Source organism: Populus alba, chromosome 7 (assembly GCF_005239225.2).
Source record: "Populus alba chromosome 7, ASM523922v2, whole genome shotgun sequence".
NCBI lineage: Eukaryota > Viridiplantae > Streptophyta > Magnoliopsida > Malpighiales > Salicaceae > Populus > Populus alba.
Window position 1 is genome coordinate 4,215,060 of NC_133290.1, and position 25,876 is coordinate 4,240,935.

The 25,876-nt window shown below is 32.6% G+C and overlaps 3 protein-coding genes and 1 long non-coding RNA gene across 5 annotated transcripts; all 4 read right to left on the bottom strand.

The window, feature by feature from the left end:
• Positions 1–389: 389 nt before the first annotated feature.
• On the bottom strand, positions 390–2,755 carry LOC118063305 (uncharacterized). Its single transcript, XM_035077318.2, has 6 exons — positions 2,668–2,755; positions 2,049–2,119; positions 1,764–1,940; positions 1,539–1,637; positions 1,160–1,405; positions 390–897 (listed from the first exon to the last, which is right to left on the bottom strand). The coding sequence occupies exons 2-6, from the start codon at positions 2,112–2,114 to the stop codon at positions 649–651; spliced, it is 837 nt and encodes a 278-aa protein (XP_034933209.1). The 5' UTR covers positions 2,115–2,119; positions 2,668–2,755; the 3' UTR covers positions 390–648.
• Positions 2,756–12,577: 9,822 nt separating this feature from the next.
• Positions 12,578–14,423, bottom strand: LOC118063304 (uncharacterized). 2 transcript variants are annotated; one of them, XR_012170289.1, is made up of 3 exons: positions 14,281–14,423; positions 13,211–14,124; positions 12,578–12,875 (listed from the first exon to the last, which is right to left on the bottom strand). It is a non-coding gene; the product is annotated as an uncharacterized lncRNA (long non-coding RNA). The 2 variants fall into 2 exon arrangements; XR_012170288.1 differs by lacking the exon at positions 12,578–12,875 and having other exon boundaries at positions 13,094–14,124.
• A 2,197-nt stretch (positions 14,424–16,620) lies between these two features.
• On the bottom strand, positions 16,621–17,127 carry LOC118063351 (uncharacterized). Its single transcript, XM_035077374.2, has 2 exons — positions 16,931–17,127; positions 16,621–16,762 (listed from the first exon to the last, which is right to left on the bottom strand). The coding sequence occupies exons 1-2, from the start codon at positions 17,125–17,127 to the stop codon at positions 16,621–16,623; spliced, it is 339 nt and encodes a 112-aa protein (XP_034933265.1).
• A 5,976-nt stretch (positions 17,128–23,103) lies between these two features.
• Positions 23,104–25,574, bottom strand: LOC118063292 (SCARECROW-LIKE protein 7). The gene is made up of 2 exons (XM_035077306.2): positions 25,421–25,574; positions 23,104–25,295 (listed from the first exon to the last, which is right to left on the bottom strand). The coding sequence occupies exon 2, from the start codon at positions 25,273–25,275 to the stop codon at positions 23,491–23,493; it is 1,785 nt and encodes a 594-aa protein (XP_034933197.1). The 5' UTR covers positions 25,276–25,295; positions 25,421–25,574; the 3' UTR covers positions 23,104–23,490.
• Positions 25,575–25,876: the final 302 nt, after the last annotated feature.

Consider the following 25,876-nt stretch of genomic DNA (forward strand, 5'->3'; position numbering starts at 1 on the left):
AGCTACATATTGTGAGGGATGTAGGGATTAGAGGATGACTGAAGCTATAATTCTGCATTTATAGTGGGGAAGGAATTAGGGATGAAGCTATAAGAGAAAAGGAATTGTAGGGTTTCCCTGTTGTCTTCTAGACATGCTTTTTCTTGCTTTTATTCTCTGACTTTAAAAAACTTTTCCTTTCTTTTCATCAATTTGTTTGTTTTTTATTTATTTATTATTTCTTTGAATTAAACGTTTAAAATGGAAGTATTACATCTGGTCAGTCTCCTCCACGCAAAGTGTTGCTCTTGTACCTGCCTGCGTTGGTACTGTTTTGGTATTGTGGTATATAATATTTTTAAAAAATATATTAAAATAATTTTTTTATTATTTTATTATTAACATTAAAGTAATTAATTGCTCATAAAAAAAGATTGAAGTTAATAGAATGGAAACTATTTAACAATAGTTTCTTTTCATACAGCAGATGATACTTAGCACTCAACATGAGTGTATATAATCGTCGATTATGTTTATTTACCCCACGTGATTTCCAGTTCCTTTTTTTAGATAGAGTCCAAGCAACACTTTTCTTCTTAAGTTGCTAGAATACCAGATTTGAGCATCAGGCAGCCCAGATTAGCTAGCTGTTATTGCAATCCATCTGAGCTAAATATCATCAGCAATGTGTCTCGACTTTTCATCAGATCCCCAGAACTTGGCAGTTCTTTCGTCATCCTCGACCATCCACCGTGAGAACTCCTCATGGTCATACTCGAGTGAGGCTTTTCCCCCAAATTCACTTGGAAGATTTTCAATATCAAAGTAAGACTGCATGAGCTCCGAACTTTCTTTCTTTTTTGGGTAAGCAAACTTCACCTTGTTGAATGTTACTGGATCCAAGAAGTATCTGACAACCTGAAGAGATGGAGTGGTGACAGGTTCAGCAATGCACATGTCCAGGTGCTAAATTTGAAGTAGAATAAATGCAGCAATTTTATGGTTATCCCAAACGCGAGTCCAGTCCAATATAAAAGGTCAACTGCACAGGTGGTGGTGAAACTAGACTAATTGAATTGTGATGCCCTCAAGAGCACGATGCTTGGTTTTCAACAAACTTAAATTTAACCGCTGATTATGCTCAGAACAGACAAAATGGACGTGTGACAGAAGAACAAACCTTCCAGAACGCCTCGAAAATTCTTGGAGGATTATAAAGAAATGCAATGGCCAGCCTTTGGGGATAATGGTTTTGCAAAACATTGATGCAATCACGGCTAGTTTTGATGGGAATATTGGTGCTCAAGGACCATCCAGTGAAGTCTAGCAACCATGACATTTGTTCTTGACCATCAGCAAGGTTAAGGATTCCATTTTCTAAAAGATAGACCATGTAGCGGACATTGTCTTCAGTACATTTTGTGGTCTGCCAAATTGCAGAAGAAAAGGTCAAAGGTCAATTTGCAAAAGCTTCGGTAACAGTATGCTTGCTAAAGAGCCAGAAAAACAAAAACCACTAGATAAAAACGAGTAAAAAGAAAGAAAAAAACAGTACAAACCTGCATCCCTGGCCTCATTATAAGCACAGTCCTCCCGGATCGATCATGAAAATTTGCTCTGGAGATTTTCCCTGTCACGCCTTCATGTGCTACTTCATGCTGAGAAATTACACGTGCATATGTCAAAAAAATGGTCTGAATAATATAGTCTAGAATCGAAAAACAGCGGTTAGATCTGGCCATCTAATCAAGAAAATGTGCAGGCAATCATTGCATCCCACATACCCAGCGGATTTCTTCAGGCTTGAAGGTTGCTCTCCACTTAATCGTCTCTTCCAGCATTTTCTTTGCCTTGTCGACATTCCAGTTCCGAGCTTCCAAATACCTTCTCAAGCATGAATCAGTGCAGTACTGTAAACTCCGACCAGATAGAGGTCCAAGAGCAGCCCTGAGCTCACAAACCTGCTTGTCGGAAAACCATTTAATGTCTATTTTCAATCCACTTTTTCATGATTTCTTCAGGAGACGAAAATCACAGAGTAAAAAACGCCCGTCCGACTCAAACTTTACCTTTGCATCTCGTTCTGAAGGGCCATTCTCCTGCTGAGTATGTGGCTGCCTTCTTATAAGATACATGTTGACTTCAAAAAGAGTTTAACTTGTGTTAAGAAATCAATCCTCCTCGTACATTTAGAAGAAAAAAAAGCAATGACATCTATTTTCTCCCTTAAATCTTGAAGCAAAATTAGTATTCATAGAAAATAAACTTTCCCGTTGAAATAATTTTCATCAACTAGGCTCTATCTTGCCATGGACTTTCTGCTTTCTTTCTTATGCTATTAATTTTTTGAATGGCAATACCAAGTCAAGTATTTTTAGTAATCATCAGGCACACAGCATAATATTAGCCTGATCACTCTAGCAAAAACTAGAAGTTATAATTAGAACCTGAAAGATCCACCAAGAGAACAAATTCTAAAGTAATAATTTTGAAGAAAGCTAGGGTTTTGAGCTTCATTTCGGATGGAAAACCAAAAGGGCCTTTAATTTCAACAAGAAACAAAACCAAGAAAAAATCGTTTAGTCATGCTAAACTCAAAGCTTACAGTTACTGCAACAAAGGAAGGTGGAAAAATAAAACTAGCAATGGTGAAATGAATTGAGATATAGGAATGTCAAGCTAGCAAACCTGATGAAGCAGAAGTGAAGAAGAACTCTCCACTGAAGCTCTATCAAGGCCTCTCTCTTGTGTTTCAGAAATGAAATGGTAGCTGGCTGGGACTTTGTTTAAATGAGGCGGTTTCCTGCTTTTATATTGAGGAAGCAAGAGCAAAAGATTTGACCTGGCATGGCGTTTCAAAGTCTTTGTACAAAACTAGAAGTTATTTTTTGAGTTGATTTTTTTATTGTTTGAGTTGATTTTTTTTTTTCTAAGTATTTTAACTATTATAGAGTATTGATTAATATTAATTTAATTATTTAATAGTTTTGTAAAATAGATTATTTTAAATAATTATCGATGGAATTACATATAGTAGTATTTTTTCAAGGAAATTACCGATAGAATGAAGCGGGTAATTCTTTTTTTTGCTTGTTTTTTTTGTTAGTAAATCCATTGATAATAATATTTTTTTATTACTAATAAATTTACCAACAAATAAAAAATTATCAATGAAAGATTCACCGACAAATTATTTTTGTCGATGATTTTGTTGGTAAATTAATTACCAATGAAATGGTAATACAAATACCAACAAAAAAATTCATCGATAAATTTAAAGATTATGATAATGTGAAGAGTAATATATGTGTTTGTAAATATACATGTTTTGAGGATTTTTATTTTTGAGATGGTGATTTGGAGAAAAATATTTAATGAAATTAATGTTGCTCAAAATTAAATAGATAAAATTCTAATTTATATATACCATATTTTTTTATTTTTGTTTTTGTCAAAAACATTTAGTTGTTGAATTTCTCTTTGAATGGTCAATGTGTGATATTTTGAATTCTTATTATTAAGGTTCCAACTATAATGGGAGTTTTAAGTTATTTAAATAATACTCAATAATTTTATTTATCTATTTATTTTATCTGAATTAGGAGTCTCCTTTGAAATATTTATTTATTCATGTCATAGAAACGTTATTCAAAGAGATGAGAAGATATTTTTAACTATTTAAAAAACAAAAACAAAACACTAGTATTCAATTCATTATGTTTGATTTTATTTTTTAAATTATTAATGACTAAATAATACATGATTCAAAAATAGAACCCTGATATGAAATACCAAGATATTGGGAGAAGATGATATCATTATTAATGACTAAATAATATATGATTAAAAAAAACTAATAAATTGTCATGCTTCGATTAATGACACGTGTAAAAACAATTAAAAATAAAAATAGGCTATGTCAGCATGACGCTTGCTTATCGTGAGCATGTGGTGTGTCAAAAAAAAATGCCATGTCCTCTGGACACATCAAAATTCGAATATTATAGAGATCACTTCATCCATTTCGCTGCATGACTATCAAGGTGTGAAATGAAAATATACTCTCTTTTTTCCTGGTGAGAAAACAGACGACAGGTTCCGAATAAAAATGCTAATGATCCATGAACAAACAATAGGAATCTATGAAAAATACATTGCATCCATAAATATAGATCTTAATTAGTATAATTCAACAAGTTAGATTTTAAATTTGTTTTTTAGAAGTTATCAATTCAAGTTTTAAAAGTCTTAGAGCTATTGAAAACTTACATGATCATTAATTTCAGGATTCATGAAATTAATTAAAATACATATAAGCTAGACAGAATACTCATATTAATAATAATAATAAATAAATAAAAAATGTTGCCACTTCCACGTTTTAGCATATTTAATACTTGGCAAGGTCTGTTCCAGCGCTTTACCCCAAAGGAAGGTTTAGGAAATTATAAAGTAGTGTTTGATTAATATTATTTGGTAGAAGGAAAAGCGACAGAAATAATATAAAATGAATTTATTTTTAAAATAAAATGAATTTATGTATTCTTATAATAAAAAAATATATAAAGACATGTTACTTTTATCTCTGCTACCTATATTTTTTTTTATTTAAAAAAAATAACTAAACACTACCCGAAAGTTTACAGTAAATCTTCAAGATAATGGTAGAGATTGAGAGAATCGAAGAGATATTGCTAGAGCTTGGTGAAGATTTTTATCGATTCTTGTTAAGCAAATCTCACCAATAGAATTCAAGAGAGCACCATCGCAGCTTGGTCACGTTTAGTGTTTTTGTCTGAAATAATTAATGTCTGGCCATATGTTTTTTTAGCATTTCTCGCTACCCTCCTATGTTGACTAAGGAGGGTTTGCTTACAGCTTTGAAATCACATAATAATGAGGCTGAATCGTTGACTAAATCTCTTGGCGCAAACGAAAGGAAGAAAGGGACCGGAAACGTCGTTTCGTCAAACCATGTACAGAGATGTATTTTGGAGTGTAACACCATCGCTAAGCAATGATCCTTTCAGTTTTTTGTACTAATTCTTTCTTTCTTTTTTTTATTGCCTCTCGATTCATAGATCGGTTGTTGTTGTTGCTTCAGGGTGACCAAGTTTCCTTTCTTTATTGTTGTTATTGTTTTTGGTTTTACTGTTCAGGTCACTAAGAGAGGGAAAAGAGAGCTCATTTTTTAAAGTGTTTCCGTTCATAAATATATTCAAATAACATTTTTTTTATTTTTTAAAATTTATTTTTTACACTAAAACATCAAAATAATCTAAAAATATATATATATAAAAATTAAATTAAAAAATAATTGAATTTTAACCGACATCTATTTGGACGTAATCCGCTTATACATCAACTCTTGGAGGTGGGCTTAGTGAAAAGGTTCAAATTCAAGGATGGCTATTAACCTGGTTCCTTTTCCTGGGTTATTTGAAACTAGATAAAACTTGGTAGGGTTCATATAAGGCCCAGGAGAGATTATTATCATAATTAGGAAAGAATTGCTATTCCGTTGACTTTTGAGGCTGACTGCTAGCCTGCACATATTGATTTTTTCTTCTTCTTCTTTTTTTTTTTTTTTTTTAGAAGAACAGTACATGAATGATAAGAGTTGGCCCATCTGTCTCCAATTCATGAATAGCGAGCGGTACCGTCGGTGGCTGGAAGTCTTTTTCTTGCTCCGGGGATTGTTGGATCCAAGCTATGAGCAGATGGGCATTTGCCTGAACAATTGACTTTCCTTACAAACCAAAATCGTGCTGGCGTCTAGCCAATTAACAGCTAGCATGTCAAGTTTCAGGCTTGAATAAATAAGCATTAAATAGCAAGTATTCCACAGACCAAGCATTGATTAGGTCCTCGCCACGCAAATGGCACAGGCGCTGTACCTTCCAGCTAAAGAATCTATTACTTTTCAAAGAAAACGACCTCACTGGTAGTAATTGAGAGGAACAAGGAGGATTATACTTTTTTTCTACCAAGAAAGATACAGGCAAGACAATGGAGCTTGTTTGCAGAAGCTTCAGGGTAGAAAGAGGGCCATCAATAAAGTTTGGGCGATCGAACAGTTCACTGCTGGTATCAGAATCTATATCATCGGAATGTACACGAGTTGCCCGCTATGAGAATCTTTCAGCTTCTATGAGGATGAGCAATGATCAAGATATCGGATATAGGAGCAGGAAAAGCAGGGCTTACACGTTTATAAGCAAGGTTTTCAGCTTCAGGAAAATCTCCAGCGATTGTGAGACAAGGCAGCAAGCAGATATGGTGACTCAAGAGGAGAAAAAAGGGCAGAAGAAAAGGTCTTCATGGCTTCCTGATCCTGAAAGGAGATGGCCTGTGCAGGGTTGGTGATTTACAGTCAAAGTCAAGGAGCTAGGCATAGCAATAACTAAGATCATTAACTGGGTTTTCATTCCTCCGGATCTCATGTGGCGAGAAGATTGAAGAAATCTCAAGGAAAAGGCTAGAAAAGACGACGAAGAAATGCTCAGATAGTCAATTGATCACATGGCTAAATTATCAAGAAGGAAGCATAGCATTTATTACTTCAAAACGATTTGTAATGTTCCCACTCAATTATTAAATTGTTCTTCTAACCAACAACCGAATTTAAAACCCAAGCAAAGCAGGTCTGTACAAGATGGCTTCGTGGAAAATAATCCAAACACCTCAAGCAGAATAGATTTAGCTTATGATGCTGCTAGTTGTATTCTGCAATGTCCATGAATAATACGTTGCTATTTGTCTGTGAAGGATCTACTGGGTTCTATCCAAATGCCCAGACTGCTTGAACCCCTTGATTATGAGCACTGGGTCTTTGAAAGTCCTTGCTTATGAACTTCCGACAAGTGATGAACACTTCAGTAGCCAAAAGGCAACACTTGATGAAAGGCAGCAATGTCTCCGACAAGAACCATGATTTTGACAAACACGCGAATATAACGAGAAAAGGCTTCTTCTGATCAAGTTGCCTCCTTGAAATTGAATTTGAAGCATCTGAATTAATTGAATATGTTTAGCATGAGAACATAAAGTCCAAGCACATAAATTTGTTGTATCAAGGACAGGGCCTAGGACAAATCTCTCATAATATGGTAGATAGATAGAGAACAATACTAAAAGGGATCCCTACACAAGTTCCATTTTGCAAGCAATCAGTAAATTATCACTCAAAAAACTATATGAACATGATGATAGAAGACTAAGAGCATCATGATCAATAGCTTTAGGTCTATCAGAGTGATGACCGAGCAGAAAAATCACTTTTTGAATGTAAATTGGAATCTTCATTGAATGCCGACAATTTAGAACCAGCAATCCTGGGTTTTGCACTTAACAATGAAGAACATTCATGTTTCATAATCGTATATATTTCAGATGGGTGCGATAGCGATTAAAAGCCATAGGTGATCTGAATTTTGTGCCAATATGCTGGAAAATCATTTACGACTCGTTAGATGAGTTTTCTTTAAAAAAAATTACAAATTCTTCGCAAGTAAGCCAAAAACAATTTCTTTTTTCGTTATAATCACGCAAGTTACTGGTTAGAAATAGAAACAATAAATAAAGATTTGAAACACTCTCAAATACATGGGTGTTTGCAGGGGCGGAGCAAGAAAAGAAAGTTTGAAGGGTCAAGAAATATAAATTGAAGGGTCAAGAAATATTATAAATATTTACAATTATAAATTATAAATATAGAAGGGAGGGGCATTTTTTTTGCCGTGGCCGGGCCCCTGCCAATCCCCCCTCCCTCCGCTGTTTGGCCTTCGTTTCAACTGGAGTTTTGTATATTTTTGAAAGAAAAATTTTGCTTTCAATTAATTTTTTTTTATTGTTTTAATATGTAGATATTAAAAATAAATTTTAAAAAATAAAAAATTATTATTTTAATATATTTTAAAAAATAATTCCTCTCACTCACAGTTTTAAATATCTTTTTAGAAAACCGGTAGCTGTCATTTACATGCGTACATATGATTTTTTAGGTTTTAACATCAATCAATCGGGCGGCAAATACACTGTGGGGCAAGCACATTGAATTTAAATAGAATAGAGAGGGGGGAAAAAGTGATATGCACAGTCATGTTCCACTCGTGTTTTGAAATTCAGCATGATTTGGCGATTTTATTAAAAAGATAATTTAAAATAAAATATTAATTAAATTCAATAAAATATTAATTTAATAAAATTTATTTGACTTGCTATGTTTTTATGACACTTTAAAAATAATCTCCAATTTACTCAAGATAGTCTAAATTAATCTCAATTTCGTTAACAATTCCTAAATCAAAAATTAATACCAAAACTCACAAACTATATCTTAATACACAAAGATAGTCAAAACACCGAAGTAATATAATTAATCATAAATAAAGAGATAAGAATAAAGCGAGATACTTTAATTTTATAATGGTTTAGATTACATAATCCTTCTATCAGGTTTAAAATTAAACTCAAACTTTTTATGGGTTAAGGATTAAACATGTCTCAATTGTTTTTGAAACTCAATATTAAACACAATTTTTTTAATGAGCTGATAATCAATTTCACGAACTCAAGATAGAAATCTTATCACATATTTTTTTTTTATGATCAAGATTGAGAACCTCTCTCATATTCATACCTAAAGAATAAACCTAAGTGGTTAAAGTGTCACTTATATTTTTTCATAATATGTTTGTTTCTCACAAGAGAAAGATCACTCCTTATAGGGTGAAAAGATTACAAAATATAAACTCAAATATTTATAGATTATAATCTAACACATAAAGATGAAAAGGTGATTTTGATGTGATAAGATTCAAAGATTTTCAAAAGAATTTTTTAGAATAAGAAATATCATACCATCATATGCAAGAACAATTAGAAATATTGAGAATGTGTATTTATTGGAAAACCCCAAAACTAGTTGTTACTAACAGTCAAAATAAAGAGAAGAGTTGAAGTTTTACTCTTCCAAGTTATTTCCCAAGATATGGGAAGCATCTAGATTGAAGATTTGAGAGAAAGTTATTGCGAGAAAAAGAAGAGTATTGAGCATGTTTTTGTTAAAATTATAAATTTATCACATAAATGGTATAAATTAAAACCAATGTGATAACATTTTTAGCTACAATTGATTGTTAAAATATTTTATAGTGCAAGGCACATGATAAGTATTATGTTCTTTATTTAAATGTAAATAACAAAATATATGATGAAATATTTTTGGATGGAAGTATATATAACAAAAATATATATTTTTTATGATGTCAAAAGAGTTGATTATATAAAGATATGATTCTGAGAATCTTAAGTTAAGTTTGCATCTAAAAAGTTTATAGTTTTAATTTGATGTAGAAATTTTTTTATAATAATAATACTTTGACATCCATATTATATGCAATAATATATTGTTATTATCAAAACAAATAATCCATGAGTGATTAAAGGATTAAAGGCCTCTCATAGTAAATGAGTTGTATATTGTTGAAATATTTTTTAAAAAATTGGTTTTTTTATTCTACTGTACTAGGAAGATAAAGAGCCTTCTACATTTCTTATGATCATTTCTAGAAATGGAAACAAATGAGGGAAAAAAAGAAGAGAAAAGCTTCAATTTTCGAATATGATATATACAAATTAATCAATGTATTACATAAATTTCTCCTAATTAATGAAAATTTTAGTTGTAAATGATGATATATGGAGTTATTGAAAACCTTCATAAGAGGAAAACATTAATGAAAGATTCTATTATTGAAACATTTCATTTGTCTCTTCCTTGCGATTTTTACTCTACAACATCACGTTGTCTTTTATTTCGTAAACAATGTCGTCTTTTTTAGTACTTTTTTCCTAGACTGTTCATTTCACTAATGGAAATAGTGCTTCTAGGTCTTGTACTAAAGCTTTGTGGATTACTAGTTTTTTATCATTTTTTTTTTTTTTTGCGAGTTGGATTTAAGATTTTTAGGATATGAAAAAATAATATTTTAAATATTAAAAAAAATTAATTTTTTTATTGGACTTGAACAGTGGTTCATATTTAAAAAATCTCGACTCAATTATTTTCTTGGTCTAAATTTTTAAATTAATTTGACTTATTTTTTATAAATTATTTCAATTTTGCTATGATACGTTTTGTTTTTTTAGTGCACATATTAAAAATATATCCATCGTGTTCAGAATGTAATGAGGCTTATCTAGGTAATTAATTTAGCATTGTACTAGGTTAGCTTTTCCCTGCACTAAAAGATATAATAGAATGTAAGAAAAAAATATTTAGATTGTAAATTTTTTTTTGATATTATTATTAAACAGTTTAAATTTAAAAAATTCTATGATATAATTAAAAAAAACCCTAAAATAATAAAATAAATAAATACAGAAAAAAAAATATCAAAGGGCCAATAAAAAGAGCCCGGATCATAATATATAATTTAATGATTCAATGCATTGGATAAATGGCCATGGCTAGTTTATATGTATAGTGGAAATTAAACACTTTATTGGTATTCCGCTCGATAAACCTCCTGAGCTCTGTGGTCTAGCATTCCACAATTTGTCTGTGCGAATCCATGCGTGCGAATCTAGCTGCTCCGGCTAGGTCAGAAAATACTGTTGTTACAACTTCCTCTCTTTTTCTTTTTCTTTTTTTTGCAAAAGCTGTATTTCTTACTAAAGAATTGAGAGGTTTGAAATAGGTATAATTAATGGGATTTTGTAATATATGTATATATAATTATACATATATTACAAAATCCCATTAATTATACCTATTTCAAACCTCTCAATTCTTTTTTCAGAGCAGGATTTTATAACTTCAAAGTTATAATTTTTTCTTTTTATTTAGTCATAATTGCTCATCCCATTGATTGATTTTATCTTTAATGAAATATTTAATTTAGTTCATCTTCAATCACCTAAAATCCAATGTGAATAGATTTTAATTTGTATATTTGTAAAAAAAAAAAAATCATATTGGGAGTCCTTAGTGAAACATGTATATTCCACTCCTTTTAGTATTTTTCTATAAAATAATATAACGTGATATCAAAACACTGGAAAAATAAATTTTACGGACAAAAAAAATATTAATTATTTTATGGCATCATTTGTTCATTAAAATATAAATTATTTTAATGTATTTAGTTGGGTAATAAATGATGAGTTGAAAATTTATTCTTAACGTTTTTGCGTATATTGAAAAAAACAATTACAAAAGCTAGTATGAAGCATGCAAGATTAAATGTGGTTTTTTAAACTCGAATGAAATATTTATACTTAAATATTTCATAATTCAAATAAAATCTAATTGACATAAAATGTAATTATCATATATTTTATAATTAATATTGCAAGTTAAATACTTTTAAAAATAGGGGGTGAGAAGTAGAATAGAATAAACAAAAGAATTGTGCTATACAAAAAATTGACTGATATTATTTTAACAAGAGCTAGAAAACCGCCAAATAATTGCTAATAAATTATTTTAATTTTACTAATAAATGTAATGATGCTTTCAAACGATTTATTTTACTTGTTTAAAAAATAAGCTGCCTCATTCATTACTAGATAGAGCAGGTAAGATTTGATTGTAAAATAATTAAGAGATCCGAGTGGATTTGAACCACCAGCCTCTCAAAACCCGATCACGGGACTTTGAGCGCTCTACCGTTTTGAGCTTACGGATCTTATTATCATTGAAGAACGCGCATCAAAACAAGAGTTACCTCTCTCCTCTTTTCTTATCTACAAATCCTCCACTACTTAATCACCAAAGTTACCACAAAATGAAATTTTTTAATGACCTGACCTTTTTTCACGGGCAAAAGCACATTTCGAATATATATATCATTTGACTAGACAAATCAATAATAAAGAGCTGACCGCATCAAACCAGATTCCTGCTGGACTCATTTTTGCACTCCTGTGAATCATTTATCACCGGAGACCATTTTTACATTACCGTTATGATGGTAAATGAATACTTTCTTTAATCTTGATTTCTTTTAATGAATAATAAGAGAACATGTTCAGAGAAAAATATATTCTATCAATCAAAAAATTTACATTCAAGATAAAGTCGGGTCATTTTTTTTATATATAAAAACCATATTTAAAATATATAAATTCTTAATATTTTGTTTCATTATAATTACATTTATTATATAAATTAAATTTATAGCTCTTAAATATATATATATACATTTCATATTGTTAAAAAGAACATGCAGAAAAAATTATGTCATGTTTTCTTTTATCATTTGAAAAATGAATAAAAAAACACTCGTATATATTATAGGTGCAAATTTAAAAACAAAAAATCTAGAAAGAAATTTTGGAAAAAACAACTATGTATTTGCTTTTTTGAACAACACAAAATTAGGACTGAAACATAATTTCATTTTTACATAACATGATTTTAGATAAAGAATTAAATCAAGTGTCCAGTAATATAATGCCAGATGTATTGCTTTCTAATTGAATATAAACTAGCTTTTTAGAATTTTTAATGTATTTCTAATATGAACATATCAAAACCATCAAACAACACAAAAAAATCAATTTAATATTTTTTCAAACAACTCAAAAAACAAAAACACAACAACATTAGACACTTATAATATATATTTAATACATCAAGATAATTTTATTTTTTTGTTGTATACATTAAAACTAAAAAATCAGCTTAATACTTACTATTTCACGATCCGAAGACTACAATTACTAATATGGTTGTTCTAGTGGCCTTCGAAAAAATATACACCCGAAAGCTTGCTTTGAAAGAACTTCGGTCAGGGACAAGCATCAATCACCACCATCCCTGTCAGCGGAAAGGCATTACCTTAACCTTCCAATACGTGGCAATTCATGAAACCTATCGTGTGAAACTTCTGGGAGAACAATACGTGGACAATTTGGTATTTCAATTAAATTGCTTCGCCAATCAAGAATATTATATTGAAAAACACTAACTAATTACCAAATACCAAACAAAATGAGAGAGGACCACTCTTCTTCGAATTAGTGGAAAGGATAGATAATTATGAGCACGTATAATAAAACAGCACATAAAAAAGAAGACACGCAGAGCATATACAACATCTCCAGCTAAAACAAGGAAAACATAGCAGCGCAGATTTTAAACTGAATGACACTGCATAACAATTTAATTGAGTGTTTTATTTTTCTTTCAGGTGGAACAGTAAACCATTGAAGAACATGTCACCTCAAAATTGTGTGAATCAATTGAGATTTGTGTGAGGGCCCCTCCTGAGCTTTCTGTCACCCTTTGAAGCCATCACCATTGATCATTGAAGCTCAGCAGCACAAGGTCTTTACAAACGTGGATCGCCCACTGAGGATTACAAATCCATCTTCAACACTACCATACTAAGGCCAAATCACACACCCAGAGAACCAAACATGAAGATCCAATTGCAAATCACAAGACTATGTAAAAGCCAATTACATCCATCCCCAAGGTCTTACAAGGATATCATAGAGGACAATAAGCTTAATTAACATGCTAAAAAATATGTAATTGTAAAACGCTAGCAACAACAGTAAAGCTATCGAAACAGAAATTCTGCAGAAGATCGCAGTAATGGATTGACAATCTATATCTAAATAAACAATACTTGTGATCATGATTGCTCTGTAAAATAATAACATGAGATGCGTTGGATAATGAAATAACTTGGAACGAATGTTACCAGCAATAACGGGGTGTTGTGCAATGGAATAAAAGCTTCAGTGCAAGGAAAAGATACTGTTTAATATAGAGTGAAAGGTAAGACCTGATATCATAACTTCAATTATCTTTTTGTTTTTTATGTACTCTGATGTGTAACAGCCAGTTTCAAGTGGTGAAACAAGTTTTAGTAGAGAATTCTCTTATTAGCCCATATTATCAAGATGAATATTTGATGGGAGCAAATATTGATGAACACATGAGAACCCAGATTAAAAATTCATGATCTCTTGCTAACAACTGATTCTAAGTGAAAGGGCATGTGACTACATGATTCTAAGTGCAGGAAATTCGAATTGAGGATATAGGATATGAGTAGGAGAATACCTTTGGGTCACCGTCAAAAATTGCAATATCGTGCCATGATTGCTAGCTGGAGTCGGGCCGCGCTATCAAGGTTAGCCATGGAATGTAAGGCAAAGAGAAGAGAAAGCGGGACACAGAGACTAGAGGGGAGAACCCGGGAAATCCCCGTGCGATCTCCCCTCCAAACACGAAAATGATAATTTTATTAAGATAGTGGTTGACCTGCCATGCAAGCGCACCTGTCATGGCAAAGGTCGGATGACAAAGATAATAAACAAGACCTTGGCCTCTTGGCCTTCTGGTCCCGATATATATCTTATACATCATCCTCATAAATAAATCGAACACCAACACCAGCATCATCTCCTTCCTGACCTTCTCCACCAACAAATTACACATTACATGCTACACCACAGCTCACATAACCAATCTTCAGCCATGTCAAAATCCAGCAACACGTTCAGCGGATTCTGCGACTGCTTACAACACCACCTGCAGAAAAAATCTCAAATCATCTTCTGCTTTCCGCCAACAACCAAACTTAAATATTGCTATAATTCCTCATATTCGAGGAGAGCATGGCCGGAAAGGACAGATCTGGTAAATATTCGAGCTATCGAAACAGGGCCGCTCCATATCTACAGAAAAAAATTAGATTTACGCGGATTAATGACCTGATCAATAACCAATAGATGATATTCAATTAGATTTAGCTTAGGAACGTAAACAAAACACTTATACATACCTCAGGAGCTATCTCGGAGCAAATCGAGATCATGGAGTTCAAGCATCGAAACGGATATCAAGATATAGATCGCAAGGCTATCTAGATGAAGCTGCAATTGAAAAGATCGATGGATGATCCATGAAGAGTAGATCTATAGGAGAAACTAGAGCTTTGCTAATAAGATTAGGTAGAAATGAAAGGCGTGTAAGTGATTGTTATATAGAGGGTTTGAGGGAATGGACGGACAGGATTAGTCGCTTAGTTGAATAATGGAGGGCTGAGATTCAGTTTAGATGGTGCAGAAATGGACGGCACATATGAGCTGGCAAGATATGATATTCGTAGTAATCACGCTGGTTAGTAGGATAGATATGGACGGCATTGAAAGGATTGGCTCAATTCATACGCGTGTGCTTTGTGGCCTTTATTTTTCTTCCACGTTACGCGTGTGATTTTTAAATTAAATACAGCCAAATGAATCTTTGTGATAAAAAAAATAACTACATGGCCTTTTGTTTGAAAAAAATGTATTTTCAATAGTTTGACATTTCCCATCTCATGGCTTTTTTTAATTTAAATAAATAAAAAAAAATTATAATAAAATTTAAATGGTTTCATATAAATAGTAAATTGCGTTTTATTATTATTAAATATTTTGTTTAACAATATAGTTGTGGTTGTTTTTCAAATAATATTTCGTGCTAAAATACATTTTAATGATATTTTTTATTTTAAAAAATTATTTTTAACATCAATATATTAAAATGATTTAAAAACATTAAAAATATATTAATTTAAAGTTAATAAAAAAAATAAAAAAATTTAATTATTTTTAAAAAACCTTTCGAAACGCTGAAATTATAATTTATTTTAAAAGCTACACAACGTAAACAAACGGCCTTAATTATAATATTGCTGGGAGAAGCGTCGTTCGGTTAAATAAATATTTCCTGTCCCTACTTTTTGAAACAAAATCAATTTTATTTTGTTAAAATTGAAATAAAAAACTGAGATTTTTATTAGAAGACTTGACGAATCCCTTGTTCGGTGTCGTTCCATGGCGCACGGGTTTACTCGTTTACGGCCAATCGGGCTTACGTGTGAATCGTTTTTTTTGTTTGGACTGGATAAGCCCACAGTATTATCTATATATATCAAAACAAAAAAAATTATATATCTTATTTTAAAAAATCCATACCTTATATTCTTAAAAATTAAATAGATATCATTATATTTAAAAGACTAATCTATATAAAAAAATATTATTTTTTGTATGTCAATTAATGATATGAATTCAAATCTATCTCTAATTGGAAATGAAATTAAAATATTAATATAATTCTTAAAAAAAAATAGATCAGTTTTGATATACAACAAATAAGATTACAATTGATATACAATAAAATTATTAAATTTAATATCTTATTGATAATCTATTCTAAGCATCGAATACAACAAGAAATCCCATAACAAAAAAAATAGAAACAATAAAATTACATTATAATTAATTAAATTACTAAATCATCGAGTCATATCCTTAATTTTTAATATATATTCTTGATGATGATTATAGTAATAAAAATAGCATAGAATAGCTGGGTCTATAAAATATTTTATTTTCCCTTTTTTATAATAATTATTACATTAAAACAAACATATTCCAATTCATATTTTTATTCCTGATTCCTGTTGAAATTCAATAAATTAGACTTTCAATTATTTTCTTACAAGGACTGTAACTAATTAACATAAAAATCTTACATAAAATTTTTATGCGTTGCAATATTATGTCGTCGCTCTGATTTTTTTTTTATCATTAAAACCATAAAAAATTTATCATACTTTAAAAATTTTATCGCTCTGGGTGACTCTGTTCGACTTTCACATCAGTTTCAACCTCTGTGATTGATCGATTTCCGCCATAAATCCCACCAAATCCTTCTTCATCAGACCTCGTAGCATACCCTTCTCCAAATGAACGGGACATCAGGTCCCTAATTTACATGCCCACCAAAAACAATTGCACTAAAGTTATGTACACGGCTAGCTAGATAACATTTTAACAACAGGAATACCACAAAATTACATATATACCACAAGATAGCAAAAAACGATGGCTAGCAACAATCTAACCAAAATACCAGCCGAGGATTAACACTAACCCATTTTTATCATCTGGGTTCTCATCATTGGACTTGTTCTTTTGCTCACTCTCCGGCTTGCCGGCCATGGTTGTGACCTGCCTGAAACTGACCCCTGGAGTTTTTCTACCGACTTGTTTTGTAGGAGATGAGAGAACACAAGGTGGAGAAGTTCTCAATGATTTAATGGCGTGGTTCATCTTTACTATATGGCCCATCTTCGCATTTCCAGGGAGATTGATCTCAATATAGTTATCCAGAAAAGGTGAGAAGTGTCATTTGCCAGCAAGAACATGACATTTTTATATTATCCAGCAAATTAGAACTGATTCGATAGGTAAAACCGACCCTTGCACCTACGTCATGGCACGTAGCATTTCAACCAAAAACGTGGCAAGGAAACAGCCTTCAACAATCGCCACTTTTCATTCAGGCTGCAGAGCTTAATAAAGAAATATGCAATATTCTAAGCATGGATTTCGGGTAGAATTGTCTTTTTACTGAGATATTTATTAGCATCTGGAAGAATCACCGGAGATAAAATGGTATGCTTAGGTTTTTTAGGCTGCAGATATTAATTTAATTTTTATGTATAAAATTTAAATCTTTGGATTAGAGATCTTTTTTATTATTTTCTTTTATTAAAATAATTCAAATATAATTTTAAAATTCTGAATGGTTAGCGTGATTTTTAAGAGGTAGATAGAGAAAAAAAGAGGGGAAAGAAAGTGGGTTTATCATACTTGCTAGACTCAACCAACACGTGGGTTTGGAGAAAAAAAAAAAAAGGGAAAATCATATATATTATTATACAATATACTAAAGGATATAAGTGTTTTGCTATTTATCTTTTTATCGTTCACCAAGATACAAATCACTATAGATTGGAGCAGTATAATGACGTGATTGTTCTTACCAAAAATACCTATTAAGCATACAAATTTGGGATGTGATTGTTTTTCCCATGAGATACATTTGGGTATTGAAAGAATGATTAGGGACAAAACAATTTGCTCGGGTTTTTTGGGATGTAGTATAGATATTGATTTGCCTTTAAGGGATAAATTTTTAACCTTTGAATTGGGGGCTTTTTTATCTTTTTTTATTGAAACAGTTTAAATACAACTCTGAAATTCTAAATGATATAGCGTGATTTTTTAGAGGGGTCTAGAGAAAAAAAAAAAAGGAGGGGAAAAAATAATGGGCCTAGCATGCTTGCTAAAACCAACCAACATAGGTCTGGAGAAAAACAAAAGGGAGGGGAAACCATATATATTATTATACAATATACTAAAAAAGATCAATGTTTTGCTGTTCATGACAACACAAATTATTGTGGATTAAAGCAGTGTAATGATATAATTTTTTTTGTTAAAGAAACTTATTAAGCATACAGTTGGGATGAGATTGTCTTTTTCATTAAATGCATTTGGCATTGAAAAAATGATTGGAGATAAAATGGTTTGTTCGATTTTTTTGGGTTGCAGTATAGATACTGATTTGCCTTTCAAAGCACAAAATTTTAATCTTTAGGTTAGGAGCTTCTTTTGTCTTTTTTTTTTTTTATTGAAACAATTCAAATACAACTTTAAAATTTTAAATGATTAGTGTGATTTTTTAGGGGGTAGAGAGAGGGGGGGAGAAAGAAAACGAGTTTGACATGCTTGTCAAACCCATTTAAACTTGGGTAAGATATGTTTAATATTATTATATTTATTATTATTATTATAATTATTAATAAATTTTTAAAAAAATATTATTACTATAAAAAAATCATAAAATTGATTTGAATGGTAAAATTAAAAATTATTATTATTGAAAACAAAATATTATTGCTATTGAAAAAAAACCATAAATTTTGATTTGAATAATAACATTAAAAATTATAACTTTGAAAAAGAGTAAAGGAAAGAAAATAAAAAATTCAAAAGTAGAATAATTGAATTGAAAAGCATTGCGAGTTTAACATACTTGCCTAACTCAACCAAGATAGATATGACATGCTTGCCAAAACTCAAGAAATATGGGTCTGGAAGGCTTGTAATATCCAACCAAGGTGGGCTCGGTATGCTTGCCAGACCTACATAGGTTGGGTATGTTTGTCAGACCCACTTAAACTTAAATCAGATATATTTAATATTATTATATTAATTATTATTATTATTGTTGTTGTTGTTGTTATTATTTTCGTTATTGTTAATATTATTAATAATTTTGAAAAAAAATATATTATTGCTATTGGAAAAAAAAAAACTATAAATTTGATTTGAATGGTAAAATTAAAAACTATATGAACTTTGAAAAAAAAGTTAAGGGAAAAAAAATAAAAAATCAAAAGTAAAATGATTAAATTAAAAAGTACCATGTATCTAACAAGCTTGTTTGACCCAACCAAAAAAGCTACATATTTTTCTTCATTTTTTGTATTAAAAGAAATTGAAAGTTCTTATCTATTTCCATTTATTGAACCACGATGCTTTTGATTTAGTGTTTTTATTATGGGTTATGTTGGTGTGCTCTATCAGTATGCATTATTTTTCTATGTATTTTTTTTTTAATTATGTTAAACCCTGTATCATGGGGTGAAAATAATAAACCTTGTTTTAGAATTAATAAAATCTATTATTTGCTTCAATCTAAGTAGATGTTGTTTTTTTTAATACTATTCATTAATATTCTTTATAGTACTATCGTAAGGGCATGCGCAAGGCTAAAGGGTCACACTCGAGGCCAACTGGGCTCACGTTCGTTTGCGGATGGTGCAAGATCGGCTCAAGCACGCAAATGGACTAGATGGGCCTGGCCCATCTAGCAGCTCATGTGCTTCGATCAGTTTGAGATTTAAAAAAGAGAATTAAGCCATAGATCTGCAGCTTGTGTCCTGCTAAGACAGAGCGATGGCATTGGTGGTTGGTCAGTCCTAGTCTACCACAGCTTCGCTGCTGCTCCTCTGTTAAGAAAAAAACAGAAAATGTGAAAGGTCACTTTTTTTACGTCCATGTCTCCAGTCGGTGGGACCACCCGACCGTTGCAGCTGCCACACAACGTCAGCGAGCACATTCACACTCAGAGCCGTAGCTAAGAACTTGTAAAGTAACAGCTGCGAGACAATCATGAATCACCCATCAGGTCATGACTTGACTTTAAATCCGGATCCTATATATTTTTCCAGGTCAGTTTTCTTCCCCCTTTTCTTCTGCTCTCTCTCTCTCTCTCTCTGTCTCTGTATATTGCAGGGCTTGAATTTTTAAAGTGCCACTTTGGCTAGAATATATGGTTGTAAGTTCACACAATAATACTTATTTATGAAATATTTTATTTCATAAGAAAACAAATTATAAGAACAGATTACGAGAAAAATCAGCCATGCCCGTGGACTGTTCTACAGCAAGTTTTGGGAGCTTGGCACCCTAAAATTTTAATTCTTAATTTTTGCATGATAATTATGCATTTAGCCATCAAAAAATAAAATATTTACTCTTCACTCTTATAGTTTTTATGATGACACCCCTAGTTAATAGTAGATCATGATCATTGATCAATGTAATTACTAGTAATAATTTTTATTTTATTTTTTTCTTGTAAATTAGTTCTTCTAATTAATTACAGTGTAAAACAACTCTGATAATCTCTAATTAAATAACATTTCAGGAATATCATGCAATGGTTTTGTAGGGGCTATTTGTTTTTGCGGCATGATTGTATTTTTTTAAAATTTTTAATTTTGAATTATTTTTTATATTTTTTTTATGTATTTACAGCTAAAAAATATTAAAAAAAAAACAATTACAATAATATTAAACACTTGAAGCACGTAAAATTTGACAAGGCTAACTGGGTTTTTAAATTTTGAGTATAGATCTGTAACCTTTTTTTAAAACTAATGTTCTGCTGGGGTTCTGAGTTAGATGCCGGTGTGAGAACTCCAATAACTTACTGGCATGTAAAGACGGAGAAAACAAGGCATGCCAGTTCACCAAGTTGCACGGTGGAAGACAAAACCTAACCTTGTCGCACTGGATTTAGGCACCCGCAGCTGTGCAACCAGATAAATTTTAATTTTTAAATTTTAAATTTTTAAATTTTTTTTATATTGTGGTATTAAAAATAAATTTAAAAAATATTATTTTGATGTATCTTTAAAAAAAAATTATAAATTAATTTCTATCACTGTTACAAACATCTTCATATTTGTTGCCTTCAGCTTCATCATGACAGTTTTAAGTCTGAACTTCCCTGGTGACCATACGCTACAGATTGCTGGAAGACCTGTTTTTGATTCACTCGAGTAAATTACAAGTAATAAGGGCCCTAATGAGAGCTTTTGCTCCCAATCATGCAGACCTTGGAGGGTTTTTTTTTGTTTTGTTTTTAATTACTTGATAGGAAAAGAATTTGGCACAGCAATTATGCAGAAAGCTTTTCAGCATTTTTTCGCTAATCTTAGACATTAATTTGCAAATTAAAAGACCAATAAGTGCTAAAATCACAATAATAAAATCTTGGGAATTTTGAATCTCACATGAGTACAAAATTCACAAAAGCTAGAATCATGACAACAAATATCTGGTGCAATTGGATGTACAGACTTTTAGCTCTCGATGCATCAAGTTTATAGAAAAATGGCCCCCCATCTCCACCATCCCAGATACTTACAAATGTAGAATTTGAAGTCTTTAGGGCACGAAATCTGCTGGTCCACTGCTCCATATAATACTGTACAATTCAACTATAGTGCATTGTTTTGACGTGGTCAAATTAAATTGCAGAATCAAAGTACACGGCTTCTTGGCACTGTGCAGAAAACATGAAAACCCTCATCTTTATTCGTACAATTCACATTGCAGGGCTCAAATGCAAGAGAGATCAGATCAGCTTGATATGTCACAGTACAGGGCTTATCTGGTGAGTGGTGAGTGGTGAGTGAGCTCGTGAGAGTTTCTTTCGCATCTGTTTTTGAGGCGATGAAGAACGGTAGTGATTAGCAACGATGAATTGTGGTGCGAGCCTGCAAGAAGAGAATTAGAACTTGGAAGAAGCATGACAAGCACTACAAAGAGTTGTCTATTCTTGTTAACAAAAAAATTAACAGAGGGGAGGGACCCTTGGCATATGAAAATTTTTCTGGTACTCTTTAACTTGCTAAAGAAGACTCTGAATGGTCACAATCACTTGAACCAGGAACAGCAACGTCATGCAATCTATTGCCAAACTTGTCGTGTCCTGGCCCATTAATTTTCAGAGAGCTGGAAAGAGGTTTGGTTCCTCCACCTTTGTTGCTTCTCAATTTATGTCACAGAGATGACAGAGAGTCTGATCGCTGGATGACAAGGGCAGGCATTAAAGCCATGATCAAGAGATAAAAAGCCTTGTAGACTGAGATTATGCAATTGTCAGGGAAGGAAATGAGGCCCCATGTACAAATTCAAGTCCTTTTCATTCATAGATTTTTAAGGAAATTGATAGCAGCTAAGCAGAGTAAGAACTGGAAAGCCTAGAATATAAAAAGTAAATGTGTAGGTTTGCTAAGATCTACTAAGATCATCTGCTAAGATCTACTAAGATCATCTGCTAAGATCGTTTACGCAACAAACACAGCCGTGTAGGTCTAAATCAATTACCATTTACATTTGTAAACACTCATCGCATGTGCTCATCAAATTGCCAATTTCAAACGCACAGATTTCAATGACCTGTGGGTCTGCATCGAACACCAACTGCAGAACCTAGGAGATTATGACCCCATTTACTACCTTCAGTTCTTGTTTATAATTCTTGCTGCCTGCAAGTTGCAGCAAAAAAAAAAAAGGAAAAAAAAAACTGATCCCGTTACAAACTTAAAGATTATGACCCCATTTACTAACTTCAGTTCTTGTTTATCATTCTTGCTGCCTGCAAGTTGCAGCAAAAAAAAAAAAAAGGAAAAAAAAAAAACTGATCCCATTACAAACTTAAAAATTATGACCCCATTTACTTCCTTCAGTTCTTGTTTATCATTCTTGTTGCCTGCAAGTCATAGCTAAGAAAAAGGAAGAAAAACTGATCCCTTTACAAGATTAATGACCCACACAGGCCATGGGTCATGAAGCAGAGCACCACAAGAGGCCTCATCAAGTTTTAAGGTCATCAACTTTACCCTGGATCTATTTTCTTCATTGCAATCTACTATTACTAAGTACTAAGAACACAAGAAATAAAACTAAAGCTCATAAGATTGAAATTTATATAAAAGAGTTACAAACACCTAAGAGAAAGAAACTTTTCCTTTCACATGTTTTTTACAATTTGTGAGACTCAAGAACTTCAAACCTATAACAAAAACCCAACAGAATACAAAAGGAAACCATATATCTAAATGACCAAACTGAAAGACTACAACTAGTTACAGGCTTCAATGGACCTGTCAATGCACAATTGCAATAAAATAAAAACTAATTACCCTTCCAGTTCGTGATCTGATCAAGAAGCACCCCCCCAACAATCCCATTCGATGGCGTATAATACAAACTAGAACATTGTTCCACACCAGAGAAAAATTACCAGGTGGAAACTTAAATCAAATTCAAGTCCAGCCCCATCGATTATCGCCAAGACGAAACTGTGAGTAGTGGCACCTCATTCCAAGCTAAAGTTAGGAACCCAGGCTGGGAATCATCAAGAGAATACAAATCACTGTAATTGCAATACCATAAGAGTATCTTAGCCTGACTCATTGCATAATGGCTAAGCGAAACCGATTCAAAACCTGAACTTTCCATTAAAACTCCCCATTGATCTTTATCCTCCATCCTTTCCCTTCTCGTTCCAGGCTCCTCTGGCCCTACAACACTAGAAATTCTCTGACCCAATAACAACCTCTCAACTTGAAGCCTCTCTGGTGAGTCTCTACTCAAGTTAGGCTCAAGAGACTCAAAAACAGCAGTGTAGTATCTCAAAGCATTCTTAAACCGAGTCAAGTATCCAACCCGGTTCAAACTAACTTCATATTCACCAAGAGTGACAATTATCGGGTTCAACGATTTAGCCATCTTTAAAGCAGTTTCTACAGCAACTGGAGACTCATCCAATAAATTATACAATTGAAGCATGAAATTAACAGACAAAACCTCATCCGGCTCGACCCGAAAACAAGATTCATTTAACTCATGAATTGGAGTCAGAATAGGCTCAAACTCGAAATTCAAACCAAGAAGCTTGGCATAATCAAGAAGCCTATTACCGGTAGCTAAAAGAGAGGCAGCTGGATTCTTACCAAGAACTGGAGCAGGTATACCTGAGATCCGAATTCTAACAGGTTTTCCAGCTGAACGTGTAGCAAAAGCTTGTAAAAGAGCAGCCCATTGAACTCCATGAACAATACCAAAATCAACTATGTGAATCTTGCTTGCTTTCTCTGTTGCCTCAAGAATTGCTTGGTTTGCTGTTAAATGAGCAAACTTTGAATATGGACAGGCATCATTCAAAGCTTTATAGGACAGAGTGAACTCTTCACTTGTCTGATCAAATTTTTTCAAGACATCAAGCTCTCCTACAGCAACTCTTCGGCATAATCCTTCCGCGAAGTAGAAACCAGCTCGCTCAACTGGATCACCGTTTTCACTCACCGAGTCCTTGAACTTAACCAACGATTTCACGGCTTGATCAGCTTTGGACTCGACAAGTTGAGCGCACTCAACAAGCGCTTTCAAAACCGGCGAGGAAGATAACTGTACAATTTCCTCTGACCCTCCGACGGTTTCATTTTTTACTGTTGGCGGAAGCAGTGGCGGGGGTGACGTTGTGGGCTTGATTTCTTGAGGAGGAGATGGGGCGACCCAGAGCGAATTAGAGAGAACCCCGTTAAGATCAGACGGTGGAGAGCAGCCAGCAGTGAGTCGACTGGGGCACGTATTAAACGGATCAGAAGTGTACATCCCAAAATCAGTACTGTTTTGCCACGCGTCACAACCAGAAGGAAGATTAGAACTATCCGTTGAGTCTCCACCGTTCATTAAACTGTCCATCCACTCATCCGAGTCAAACTCACCACCAGCTCCAGTAAAATAAGGAAGCCGAAACCCGCTTGAGTGGTGCTGCTCCATGTTCGAGAAACTAAACACAGGTGGGTCACCTGTTTCTTGTCCACTCTGAAATGGGTCAGAGAAAGCAGCCGGACCCGAGAGCCCATAACCCAAGTTTGGGTTAGCAGGCATTATATTAGTCGGCCAAGGATTTAAAGAAAATGGGTTTAGGCCAAGAAATTGTTGCTGTTGGTTATGATGGTGGTGGTGGCTTTGTTGCTGCTGTTGTTCTTGTTGTTGTTTTTGCTTAATAACTTGTTGGGCTATTGCCATTAGATTTCCACTATCTGCACACATATATGCCATTCTCCAGCCAACCTTCTTACCTGCAAGTTACGTTGAAAGAAGACATTGTTAGTAAGAAAGAGTGACAGAATCTTGAAATGGTGGATTTATAGTGCCATAAAAAAGCAGTCAAAGAAAGAAAGAAGCAGGGAGAGAGAGCACGTACTTAGAGAAGAGGGCAGTGAAGGAAGAGGATCACTAGCTGGATTTGGTGATGATGGTAGACAGTGGGGGAGAGAGAGAGGGGGGGGGGGATTTTTAAGTTCAACGTTTAGAATAGAGGAGGAGGAGGAGGAGGTGGTGGACAAACGATGATTAAAGTCTACACAGACGACAAATGGGGGCCACTTATGCGATTGAAGAAAATATTAGTTTATGGTTTTTAAATAGGATTTTAATTTATGGTGCTATAATGAGATACGGAGCAAATTGTATTTCTTAGGGTTTACATTTTATTTATTAAAAAAAAAATGGGAAGAGCAATTTGTATTTGGTATTATTATGTAAAAAAAATTATTTTTTAATTAAAATAATATTTTTTTACATTATCACATTAAAATCATCAAAAAATATTACTTTAGTTCTTTTAAAATTAAAAATTATCACAATACAAATCATTCTC

What these genes read in the sequence shown, in the direction of transcription:
- LOC118063305 (XM_035077318.2), bottom strand. Translation starts at nt 2,114, where the DNA reads ATGTATCTTATAAGAAGGCAGCCACATACTCAGCAGGAGAATGGCCCT. An exon ending in TAATGAGGCCAGGGATGCAG is followed by an intron (nt 1,406 to 1,538) that starts GTTTGTACTGTT and finishes GCAATTTGGCAG; the next exon opens with ACCACAAAATGTACTGAAGA. An exon ending in TTTTCGAGGCGTTCTGGAAG is followed by an intron (nt 898 to 1,159) that starts GTTTGTTCTTCT and finishes CCATCTCTTCAG; the next exon opens with GTTGTCAGATACTTCTTGGA.
- LOC118063351 (XM_035077374.2), bottom strand. Translation starts at nt 17,127, where the DNA reads ATGGGCCATATAGTAAAGATGAACCACGCCATTAAATCATTGAGAACT. An exon ending in AACCCAGATGATAAAAATGG is followed by an intron (nt 16,763 to 16,930) that starts GTTAGTGTTAAT and finishes CATGTAAATTAG; the next exon opens with GGACCTGATGTCCCGTTCAT.
- LOC118063292 (XM_035077306.2), bottom strand. Translation starts at nt 25,275, where the DNA reads ATGGCATATATGTGTGCAGATAGTGGAAATCTAATGGCAATAGCCCAA.